Source organism: Ambystoma mexicanum, chromosome 6p (genome assembly GCF_040938575.1).
Source record: "Ambystoma mexicanum isolate Mex_15411 chromosome 6p, UKY_AmexF1_1, whole genome shotgun sequence".
NCBI lineage: Eukaryota > Metazoa > Chordata > Amphibia > Caudata > Ambystomatidae > Ambystoma > Ambystoma mexicanum.
This window is the reverse complement of record NC_090935.1, coordinates 481,690,224-481,702,678: the sequence shown is the minus strand read 5'-3', so window position 1 is coordinate 481,702,678 and position 12,455 is coordinate 481,690,224. Positions and strand designations below refer to the sequence as shown.

At 49.1% G+C, this 12,455-nt stretch overlaps 1 protein-coding gene across 2 annotated transcripts in view; it reads right to left on the bottom strand.

The window, feature by feature from the left end:
- MTREX (Mtr4 exosome RNA helicase) overlaps positions 1-12,455 on the bottom strand; it is a 1,095,475-nt gene that overhangs the window by 144,120 nt on the left and 938,900 nt on the right. For both annotated transcript variants that reach the window (XM_069627280.1, XM_069627281.1), the window contains exons 22-23: positions 11,816-11,979; positions 11,038-11,143 (exon numbers count right to left, since the gene is read on the bottom strand). In XM_069627280.1, coding sequence (XP_069483381.1) covers positions 11,038-11,143; positions 11,816-11,979 — 270 coding nt within the window. The remainder of the gene's footprint in view (positions 1-11,037; positions 11,144-11,815; positions 11,980-12,455) is intronic.

Below are 12,455 nucleotides of genomic sequence, written 5' to 3'. Positions count from 1 at the left end.
AGGTGAGACCCGTCAAAGGGCATGTTCAGAAGGCAGTTCTGTACGTCCGGTGTGAAACCAGACTTCAATAACCACGCAAATCTGCGCATTACCGTACTAGTGCCCATGGACCTGCTTGCACTTTCCGCAGTGTCCAAACCAGACTGAAGGGATTCCTGCATGGCTTCCTTTCCATCTCCAACGATGGCTTGGAACCCTTCCCTTTCGTCCCCTTCTGGTATGTGCTCCACTGCCATTGCGATGCACTCCCACAAAGCGCACAAAATCTTTGCCAAGGCACATGCGGAGTTGGCAGATTTTAAAGCCATACTCCAAGCTGAAAATAACTTCCGTGCCCAGCCATCCACACGCTTATTGTCCCTGTCTGGAGGGATAGAAGGGTATGCAAGTTTGTTGGAAGCTGTGGCTGCCTGTATGACCAGACTCTCGGGAGTGGGATGTTTGGACAGATAGCCGGGGTCGCTACCGTCAGGGTGGTATTTTGAGGTGAGGGATTTATTCACCGGAGGAATAGAATGCAGAGTCTCCCAATTCTCGGCTACCTTATTTTGCAGGGCTACATGAAAGGGTAGTACTGGGTCTTCGGTGGGACCATGGTCCAATATATCTGTCAAATCATCCTGGATGAATTGGGTTGATGGTCTAGCCCATCCTAAGTAATTACTACCTTTGTCATTAGCCGACGGTATGATGGACTGGCATGCTCTCTTGGTTCTGGTCTGCCAGTCATTTTCAGGAGATGTGTCAATGCCACTTCCATTGTGTAATGATTCCACCAGGTCCCTCATCCTGCTTTCTTCTGAAATCAGGCATTCTGGGACATTTGGGGTGCCATATTCTAGCCCAAAAAGGTACATTCTCCTCAGATTTTTCCTGTGCCTCAAAAATTGAGGTCAGGGACTTGAAAAACTCCTTCCTCTGGAGAGGCTTGAAAACCTCTGGGAGAGGAGGAGGAAAAGGTGTATTAAAGGGCTCTGATGGCATTACAGGTCTTGTAACCCTGTCTCACTTTTTCTGGCTGGCCTGGCTTAGCTGGAGCCTTTGGCGTTGAGGGCTTCGGTTCGGGGTCGACAAATGCGTTGATGGCGTAGACGTAACAGTGGTTGTCGACGGAGCCAGCTTCGAGGGCGTCGAGGCGCTCTTCGAAGATTTGCCCTTCGAGGTGCGTTGGGTCTCGGACGGCGGTGACCTCGAGCGGTCGACTCGAGCGGTCTTTCGCTCAACGTCCTGGATGGTTCTCTATCCTTCATTTTTCAATCACCCGGGATCGAGGGCGTGTGAGTATCGGAGCGATGACTCTCCCGGCTGGCTTCCGAAGAAGGCGCGGACTGAAGCTTCGCTTTCACAAACACCTCCATCATTTTGACCCTGAATGCGTCCCACTCTTCGGAGGACAAATGTTTCGTGGGGCATTTCATCCTTTTTGGGGACCCGTCTGAGGACGGGTTGGAGGGGGACCTGTGGCGTTGTTGCTTCGATTTGTTTCGTCGAAGATGACGAGCGATGGGAATCGCTTTGGGACCTCGACCGATGCCTTTCGTGTTGAAGAGATTTCTCCTTACGGGACCTCGACTCGATGCTAGAGGCTTTACGGTCAGATTCATGACCTACCTGTAGTTTTCCCCTCCTTTCTCGCAAGGCTTTCCCCGTCATCGCCTGACACTTCGTACCGGCCTCCATGTCGTGGCCTTCTCCGAGGCACCACAAACACTCTCGGTGCAGGTCTGTGATCGACATTTTTGAACCGCACGACTTGCACTTTTTGAAACCTGATCTCGGGGTCGTGGTTGGCATCGATGACTAGGACATATTTGTTATTTACTATTCTTCACAGAACTCGAGGTGCGTCGAATTTCCTAAGCAACGTATACTGCAAAAAAACGGAACTGAGGCCAACGGGCGCTGCGCGTGCTACTTATATACCCGATGACGTCACCCTCGGCGGAGGCATTCGAGGGACCATCGACTCGACATTGACGCACAGCGACCTCTGCCGAAAAAATGTCCGAAGAGCCGCAAAGCTGGATGGAATACATCTAAGATGAGGAATACGTTGGAGGACACAATCCACTCGAATGTCAGTTACTGAGGGTTCTGTTCGGGAGTGGGTGGAGATTCGTGGAGGAAAAAACCTTGTGACCAGTTGCCTCCAAGGTGGGGGGACGCTCCAAGTACCTTATCGGAGCTCCGCTGTATTGTGACCGAACATTCCTGTGTCCATACATTTTTCATTTTCCAGGGCACACTAAAGGTTAAAGGCATCTAGGTGAAACTGCCACATATGGAGGGGGCAAATGTCCAGCACCGGACAGGTCCAGACAGGGAGAGATCTGACCCTTAGATGGAGGCCCTTCGAGGGGGGCCCACGATCGCCTGCCCGCTCCGGGGGCTGGTTCTGAGTCAAGGAAGGTCCAGCCAATCAACAGGTGGGCACCCGGAAGGCAGGATCAGCTGCTCCGTCGGACTAGCCCATCAAAAGAACGTTACCAGGTAAGAAAGTAACTTGTTCTTCGAGGGGATTGGGTCCTCCGACGTATTCCATATCTATGACAGACTACCAAAGCAGTACCAACGTATGGAGAAGGGAAAAGAATTTAGAATATAGAAATTTCGAATGAACAATCAAATTGCAGAATAGAGGAATGCCTTGTCAAAGGCCAGATCCTGCCCATGGATAGAATCTAGGGAGTAGTGTCTTACAAAAGTATGGACCGAAGTCCATGTGGCTGCTTCACAGATGTTACGAATAGGAACACCCCTCTGCAGGGCAGTAGAGGCAGCCATACCCCTACTAGAATGGGCCCATAAGCCTACCGGAGGGTCCTTATCAGCCAAGCGGTAACATTCAGAAATTGCCAAGATAATCCAACTGGACAAAATCTGCTTAGTAGCAGCTTGTCCCAAACGCCTTGCAGCGTATCCTATAAAGAGCTGATCGTCCACTCTGACCCGGGACATGCGTGAAGTGTAGAAACTTAAAGCTCTCCTAGGATCCAACCTATGGAGCCTCTCCTCTTCCTTACCAGGATGCGGAGGAGGATAAAATGCCGGAAGAATGACCTTCTGGCTTAAATGAAATACCGACACCAATTTCGGAAGAAAGGAAGGACGAACCCTAAGGACAACCCTGTCCTTAAGAAACACCTTGACGGGTGGCTTAACAGAAAGTGCCTGCAACTCGCTCACTCTGCGAGCGAAAGTAAGCGCAACTAAAAATACAGTTTTAGGGGTTAACAGTCGCAAAGGACAAGAATGTAAAGGCTCAAATGGAGCACCCATTAGGAATTTTAGAACAAGATTCAAATCCCAACCGGGCACCTGGAAAGGTGACAGTGGAAACACATTAGTGAGCCCTTTCAGAAACTGAGAAATTAAAGGAATTTTGAAATAAGAACACTCCTCAGACAAGCGCTTAAATATGGACAGCGCGCTAGGGAACCTTTAATGGTACCCACTTGCAGGCCTTTGTGGACTAAAGAAAGCAAAAAAGACAGAACCACAGGAAAATCACATGAAAAAGGATCCACATTCTTAACCCTGCACCAGTCGCAGAACTTTCTCCAGCGGCAACGGTACAGGGACTTTGTTGCAGGCGGTCTGGCCGAAAGAAACACCTCCATCACGTCTACAGGGAGGTCCCAATACTTATACCTCAATCTTTCAGAAGCCAAGCGTGAAGGTTGAGGGATCTGACCTCTGGATGGAGAACCTGACCCCCCCCTCCCGTGAGAGCAGATCGTCTCGGTAGGGAAGACGGTGTGAAGGGCAGATGGACAAGTCGAGAAGGTCCGGGTACCACGTTCTCCAGGCCGATGCTGGAGCAATGAGGATCATCCGGGAACCGAACCTCCGTAACCTCCGCAGCACCTGCGGGATGACAGGGACTGGAGGAAGCGCATACAGTAGTGGGAAGGACCACTCCACCACAAACGCGTCCCCTAAGGCTCCTCTTGGAGGAAATTCCCGTGAGCAGAACCCTTTGCACTTCCGGTTGACACTGGACGCGAAGAGATCCACTTGTGGGGTCCCCAAAAGGGCGAAGATCTCCAGGAGAATCTCCTGAGCCAACTCCCACTCGTGAGAGATCGCGCTCTGCCTGCTCAGAGCGTCCGCCGTCTCGTTTTCGTCTCCGGCCAGATAAACTGCCGAGATCGAAATTTCCTGCTGGATGACCCAGAACCAGAGCTGCATCGCCTCCCTGCACAGAGGAAGTGACCTTTCTCCCCCCACCCCCCTGTTTTGTTGAGGTAGTGCATGGCCACTGTTTTGTCAGTCAGAATCAGGACATTCGTCTCTCAAACAGTAGGCAGAAAAGCCTTCAGGGCAAGCCTGACGGCCCTCAGCTCCAACAGACTGATATGGATTCTGGTACTCCTACGTTGGCCTCTTTGACTTGCAGCGCCCTCGATTTACCAAAGGTCGAGTAATATCGAAAGGAACCTCTCCTCCATTGCTGTCCCCTAGGACGAAAAGGCGGTGGTTGGCGAACTGCAGCGCTCAACTTTGCTGCAGCCTTCGAGGTCTGCAACCTCTCAAGGCTCTCGTCAGCCTTGCTGCCAAAAAGATGGTCACCATCAAAGGGCATGTTGAGAAGCCAGGCTTGTACATCCGGAGCAATCCCCGACTTCCACAACCACGCAAATCTGTGCATCATGGTGCTCGCCGCCATGGACCGGCTGACAGTCTGCCACGCCCAGACCCGACTGAACGGATTCACACATTACCTCCTTGCCATCCTGTAAAAGAGCAAGAAAGCCATCCCGTTCCTTCCCTTCGGGGAATATGTTCAGCCGCTAGGGAAACAATTCCACAGAGTATGAGTGAAACGTGCTTAGGCACACACGGAGTTGACTGCTTTCAAAGCCATAACCCCTGAAGAAAAAACTTTCTTCGCCCAACCGTCAAAACGCTTGTCGTCCCTATCAGGAGGGATGGTAGGGTACAACGCCAGTTTAGCCGGGCCGTGGCCACCTGCACCACCAAACTCTCCGGAGTAGGGTGCACGGACAAGTAGCCAGGGTCGCCACTGGCTGGGCAGTATTTTCTCGGCAACGACTTCCCTACTGCTGGGAGACTCTCCGGAGCAGTCCGAGCCGCTGCCAACCTTCTTTGCAAGGCCATATGGAATGGAAGAACGGGTCAATTGGTGGACCTAGGTCCAGTATATCCATCAGGTCATCCTGCAGAAAATCCACTGGGGGCGCAGACCACCCCAAGTACTCCGACACCCTTGACAAACCGCCAGTACGACGACTCGGCGTGCGTACCAGTTTCAGGCCTACCCAAACACCACCTCCGGGGAGGTGTCTAGATCACTGGCGTCGTGCAACGACTGACGCAGGTCTTCAATCTGGCAATGACCAGACAATATTTCGTCAGGTACCTCATCAGGAACCAAACCTTCCTCAGACCCTTCTTCCACCTCAGAAATATAATCCAGAGGCTGAAATGGGGGCACAGAAATAGGGACAAAAATATTTTTGGACTTGGCCAGAGCCTTTTTCGGGGGTTCCACCGTGCCACGGGGTACCTCTGACAAAGCATCCTCGAAAGGCTTTGATGGAATCGGCATCGACGTCGAGCGTGGCGCCGACTACCTCGACACAGTCCTCGAGGGCGTTGCCCCGAGCGTGTCCTTCAACGGCCTCGACTCCGATGGCGTTGAGGGTTTCCTCGGAGCCGGAGCCTCGAGTGAGCCTCTCGACGGACATGGCGCCGACGTCTTTCAAGAAGACCTCACAGACTCAGACGGTCTTGAGGGCGTCGGGGACCGGGACCTGGCATGGCATGGCTAGAGCGATCCACCTTGTCCTATCGAGACCTCGAAGGTTCACGATTGCACCGACCACCCAAGCCCGAAGGCGTGCGAGTGGTGGCTCTAGCACGGTCATGGCCGGCTTCTCTAGAAGGCGCGGACAGACCGGAGCCGTGTGATTCAAAAATCACCAACATTTTCTTGCAAAATGCCTCCCATTCCGCAGGAGTAGAGTGCTTGTTGGGACAAGCAACCCGCCGACGGGCGGAGTCCTCGGAAGAGGATGGGGAAGGCGACCAGTGCCGGCACTTCCACGAGTGCCTCGAAGAGGCAGAGGAATGGCGGGACCCACTCCGGGACCGAGACCCACTGGACTTACACCAACAACGACTCGCAGAGTTGCCCCTCAAATCATCGGTGGAAAGCCAGTGGACCACGGCTTACAGGGTTTGGAAACCCTACCTACCGAAAGATTCTTCCGCTCCCGCAAGGCCTTCGACGTGAGCGGCTGGCATTCGTCACAATCGTCTGTAGCATGGTCCTCCCCGAGGCACCAGAGGCAGGCGTTGTGCTGGTCTGTCAGCATCATCTTGGAACCACAGTCCCGACACTTGAAACCCGGCTGCCGGGTGGAAGACGACGAAGACATAATGATGATCTTCACAAAGAACAAGTTTGAAAGAACCGATAGAAACTCAGAAGAACCGAGGCGTGCCGAGATCTCCGAAGCAAACACGTTTGCGGAAAAAACAGAACAGGCTACGGGCGTTGCGCGTCCTACTTATAACATCCGGTGACGTCGGCTCGACGGAGGCCCTCGAAGACAGCGTATCGACGCAGGAGCCGAAAATGTTCTGAAGCAGCACAGCTGTGGTGATTACCTGTCAGATATGGAATACATCGGACGACCCAATCCCCTAGAAAAATAAATACTTTGCTATACGGAAGCAGGCTCTACTCTTAAAAGTCTGGGAAAACTCCTTTCCAATAAAAAGAGGTTTAGATATCACAAGAAAAAACGAATACTTGGATGTCTTATGTGACGGATCCCTGAAAAACGTGAATGGCTGAGTAGAGTGTTCCAAGCACTGGCGGGGGGTCCCAGTGGCGGTGGGGCCCTCAGCAGGGCTTGCAGGGGGCCCCCACATTTGTGTTACACCACTGGCTATAAAGTAACCACCTCTGAAGGCATGATGAATCTTGTCATGCTGGAACAAACCTTTGCCTCATGTTCCTCTGAGCTGAAGCAGCAGTTGGCAGATTCGAAGGAGACTGAGCATAAGAAACTGGACATTGCTGCTTACGAGTGTCTGGTAAGCAGGAGGGGGAAGAAGCAAAAAGAGAAATAGGGTGGGTGTAAAGACTGGAGGTTGGTGTCTGTACTCCTGCGCTCTATATGGTAAAGGAGAGGCACAGAAGACCCAAGCCAAGAGTCTCTATTGTTGGTAGCAATGGACGAGCAATCAGGCCTAGCTTCTCAGGAGGTGATGCAGGCTGGTTCTTAAGTACAGTGTAGTCCCCAAGCACCCACAAAGGAATGTCCGCACACTGTATTAGTGAAAACAGTCTTTATATAATTAAGTTTCAAGGTGAATAACTCACTTTGTGCTCAGTTAATCTACAATGGCAAATATATACAGTTCTAAGTGGTACCACAATTATCATCAGATTTCATTAAAGTGCATCAACTGTACTCTGGTCAAATGTCACAAATTAATAAAGGTAACCAACAATAGACATAGGAGGAAAGGAGTTGGTTAAACAATTGGCGGAATACTGGGCACCTACCGCTAGGCACAGTTCTGTGTGGAGATCACCCCCCACCTGGGCAACCTGTAAAATAAAGATATACTACAAGCCCAGTCCATATATTTTTCCAATGACCTTCTCTCCTTCTAAAGTGTTTCTACCACCCCAATGTACCTGGAATAGCAGAGTTACTCGAAGAGGCGTCGAGGGATCTTCTCGAGTGACTCCCTTTAAAGCAGGATCCACGGATTGTCGATGGGCCTCAAAGAACGTGAACTTGGCGTCGATGATACTCAATGAAAAGTTCGATGGCGTTGAGGCAGCAGCTTCGGTCCTGGCGGTGCTCGTCGACGAGTCGAAGACGTCCTGAAAGGATGTGGCATGCAGGGCACCTCGATGTTGATAGTTCAGGACCGCAAAGAGTTTGTGAAGAACTTTGGCCCAGCAAGGGCGTCGAGTCGTCCAGCGTCTCTACGGTCTTTGGGTGGCGGGAAACCCACCGGCAGATGCTCCTCGGCGCGTCGACAGCCTGGCCTTCTCTGGCGGGATACTGCGGTCGGTGGTGCAGACAAGCACGTCCTGGAATCAAATGTCTTAGGCAAATGTCTTAGGCAAAGGAGCTTTGCGGCTCCAGTTGACGACTGCACAGCGTCAAGCAGTCCCTGCCTCTGGCCAACTAACTTCGACGGGCCTCCAGCGGTTATAGCAAAGCTGCAAACCCTGGTAGACGATGGTGGACGGCTGTCCAGTGCTTCTCTTCGTTTATCGTTGCCGGTCCCGGTCTCCGGTTGACAGTCGTTCGTAGGCTGACTTCCAGGGCGCTGCGGCGAAGGTTAGCAGTGCACGATGATCCCTCGTAGCTCGGGAAGAGGGCGCCTAACCAGGTCCTCTCTGAGTCAGTTCTTGAAGACAAAGCAGCTTTCAGATAGACAAAGTAGAGCAACAGCAATACTTCTCTTCCAGCAGGGCTTCAAGGTTAAGCTTCAGTTTCAATGTCTGTTTCAACTCCAGCTTCTGAACGATTTCTAGCAGTGAGAGGTCCCCAGAAATACTGTTGATCTCCCATTCATTCTGCTGGGTCACACTCTGGCAACCAATCACTCAGAAGGGCATTCAGTCAGTCAGCCAATCAGGCGCACGGTGCATTCAGGCCCTTGTTCTCCATCCAGACACTCAACACAGAATGTGGATTCGGACAAGTACCACGCCATTCAACATTACACAATGCATTCACACCAGTTTCGGGCAGGGCTGTCTTAGTCATTGTGTCAAACACCAGACATCCACAACATAGAATGCGTATTCGTCACACACTCCATTTACCCAGGTCCCACCCACAGGTGTACCCACGACATACGGTCGTTGGGAAGGCTTCAGTCAGTCTGGTCGGCACTTCCCCACACTACCATATATGGAACTTCCACCCAAAAGCCAGTCAGGGAGAAGGGACAGTCAAGGCTTCCCAGGACTTCGGGAAAACCAAGGTAACAGGCGATGGAAGGCAAGAGGTCACAGGGGCTATCTTGTTTCCATCAGGAATCTACTGATTCGAATGATAGGGCCTGGGCATCCCGAAATGGAGGATACTCAGAGCACCTGTCAAATTCAGCATGGAGCTGCCACCAACTCATACCCTGCTCTGTGGGCCACACACAGGTGCCCAAAACACAGTAGGGGCATAGGGTTATACCCCCACCCATGGGTGCCATAAGGGTATCACATGGGTCTGTACAACAAACCAAAAGCGAGAGCTGCACCGCCACATGTACTCTTGCACAGAAAACATGACAGAACACAAAAAGCAGTAAAGGACAACGATATGGAGGCCCTGTCCCTTCAATGCATTTCCAGCATCACAGTGGTACAACTAAAAAACTTCTTCCCATAAGGCCCACTAAATGTTTAACAAGCTTAAGTGGCAAGATTCTGGAAAGGATAGTCAGAATAACAAACCCAAGCCTCCCTATGTATCATGGTCCAGAAGATCTTGTGTAACCTGTGGAGCAAGTGACCAGGGTACCCCAGATATAAGAGTAAGACCTCGGGAGTCCACCGTTAATATGTCCTTTCCCCAGGAAGAGATCACAGGGATGCACTTCTCTTTAACATCTTGCCAAATGGTGAAGTTGAATTAGATTCCCTGGAACCGAGCAATGCTGTAACTTCTGCTCCCATATCCATTCCTTCCCAAAATTATTTTCTTGTTGATAGTGTGTTGGTAGCTGGTGTAAGTACCTCTACTATTGGGGACACTGGGCCCAGTCCTCCATTATGGTAAACCCAGACGCTCTTGCCAGAGAACCTATGTGGGCTACTCAGTTGAATGGAAGGCCCTCTCTTAACATCCCAGGAATTGTCTGTCATTGAAGCTGTGACTAGTGAGATGGATAGGGCATCTGTCAGTGTGAGGAGAGGGTTCCTAGAAGACTTCTGGGAGTGATCAGTCTTCAAGACGTAGGTTCTGAGAGACTCTCCAGACCCTTCAAGCACTAGGTCTCAGAATCAGGCTGCCTTTCCCAAGTCTAAGGGGAAGCCTAAGCCGAAACAGAAACCTAAGGTAAGAGGAGACATAACAAGGAGGTAGAGGGAAAGAGAATGATCTATAGTTCAAAGGAAATAATGGTAAAGCAGACCTTCCTCTATTTGCTTAAATAAGTCAGCAAGACCATGCTCAATCATACTTAAAGTTAAAAGCTTTTAGGTCAGTTATTGCTAGCAACTAATGTTTTCAATAGTAATGTTTAAACCATGCACCAACGTCAGGACCTACTACCACCAATCCCAAGAAGAGGCGCGTTTCAAAATATGATCTGAAGATAATAACGAAGGTAAGCCTGACCAATGAAAATGTAAGAATTGGGTAACGATGGGACTTCTTTGAAGAGGTTTAGTCCAATCATATTTGGTGGGTGGAGAGTGATAAAATGTATCAGAGTGTTTTTTGTTACAAAAAGGCATATAAACTGCCAACTTATGTTGTATTGAGACATGGTTTAGGTTGGTCTTGCAACACCGTCTGACCGCTCCCCGGAGCTTTTGTACAATAAACTTGCTTCATTTACAACCGCATACCCGCTTAAGTGGTGGGCCTGTTTCTGCTTAAGGTGATTAAGGTCCACCTCCCAAAGGATCTCTCCTCAAAGGTAGCTTCTACCTAAGAGATGATGCCAGCTATGTAGGAGCAGCTTTTATTTCAATCCTTAGCCATAACATAGCCAATTTGGGAAGCTCTGTAAGTAAAAGGGCCTCTATAGAATTTCATGCAGCAGGGAATGCCCATCAATTGTCCCAGCTCTGCAATTTATAGCAGTCATGTAGAGAAATAACCTGGAACTAAAGTAGTAAAGTTAAGGAGTAAATGGACAATGGGTGTGGGAGACTTGTTACGATATAATTGTATCGAAACAATAACAGATATAACAAATGCATTGTATACATTCATTCTCTCAAGAGACACCAGATACAATTCAACACTCTATCCTTAGTTACAAAAAGAAATCCAGTGCATGAAAATAATTTTGAAATTCACTCACATTTTCCTGGAACACAAAGCAACAAAGCAAGGAAGTTGCTTGTTCAGCAGTTAAGTCATTAAACAGACCATTAAAGGTCATTTCTGTTAAAAGGAGTTCATCAGCACTGCATTGAAAGAATAAAATAAAATGTTAAATTAATAACCCATCTCCTCGTGGCTATTCTGCAAATTCTCCACTTCTGAATTTCAAAAGAAATGTCAGATTAGATAGCAAGTAGATCGAATCGGCAGAATAACTGGCCTCAGATTCAAATCCAGAGACAATTCAATACATTAAAGTCTAAAACAAATCTAAACACTATTAGATACCATAACATGCAGTACATAATAACACTTCATTACAGTACTGCAGTTTTGAAGGGCAGCAGCTTACCTTTATTTTCAACTCTTTACAAGTGGTATTCAATTCTACACCATGCTAGGAGAATGACAATATTTCCTGAATAGCAAAGCCCTCATCAAAAATTACAATCAAACTAAATATTCAAGCAACCGTGGGGAATATTCATGCAACACATAGGTGCTGATTTGGAAACGTAGGCCTAAATACTGTATTCCCAGATATCCTGGTACACTATAATCCAGGGAGTATGTTGATGTTAACACAAAGAATGTATAGCAATTAAGGAGAAGTTGGCGTTTGATTCTCAGTGCAGCAATTGATGCACTTCTTGTTCTACAAAATAACCGTATATTTAAGTTTAAGGTCGGAATTATGACTTTCACATTGCGCTTGCTACCATAGTATTTTCTTTGTAATCAGAGTTTCCCATTACCTGCTGATTTCACAAGCAACTCGCCCTTTCATCTCAATGACATCAGATGAAGTAGCAAAACCCATCCTCCTTAAAACACGCTTCCGGCATTTAAGCTCATCCATCTGTAATACTGTTCTTGCTTTCTTTAGCTCTCGTTTTGCTGCTCTAATATCCACAGCAATCTGGAAAAAAAGGCACACACACTTTCAGAAACTTCATAATCATAAAATAAAAATAAACCGAGGACCCATTTGAAGAGATATTGGCATCAAGAGGGTTTAAGCTACTTACCTGTAACTATTGTTCGCCAGCATTGGTCTGGCATGGATTCACATGCTCATGAATATTCCCCGTCAGGCTGGGAATCCTCAGTAAAAGAAAAAATAGTTTCACTTAAAAACTGTATTTTTCCTCTAAACCAAACACTGTCCACTGGGTCATACTGCCCCCATCCAATGCCGGCCCTCTCTCCAAGACCCTCCTCTGGCAGCCATCTTTGCATTTGGTAAGCACAAAGTGGCAGTATGACCAAGAAGAGCTGCAGAGGGGATGGAGGGAGGGTTCGCATGTGAATCCATGCCAGACCCATGCTGGAGACAAATAGTTACAGGTAACTTAAACCTTCTCCATTATGCGGTCTGACATGTATTCATATGTT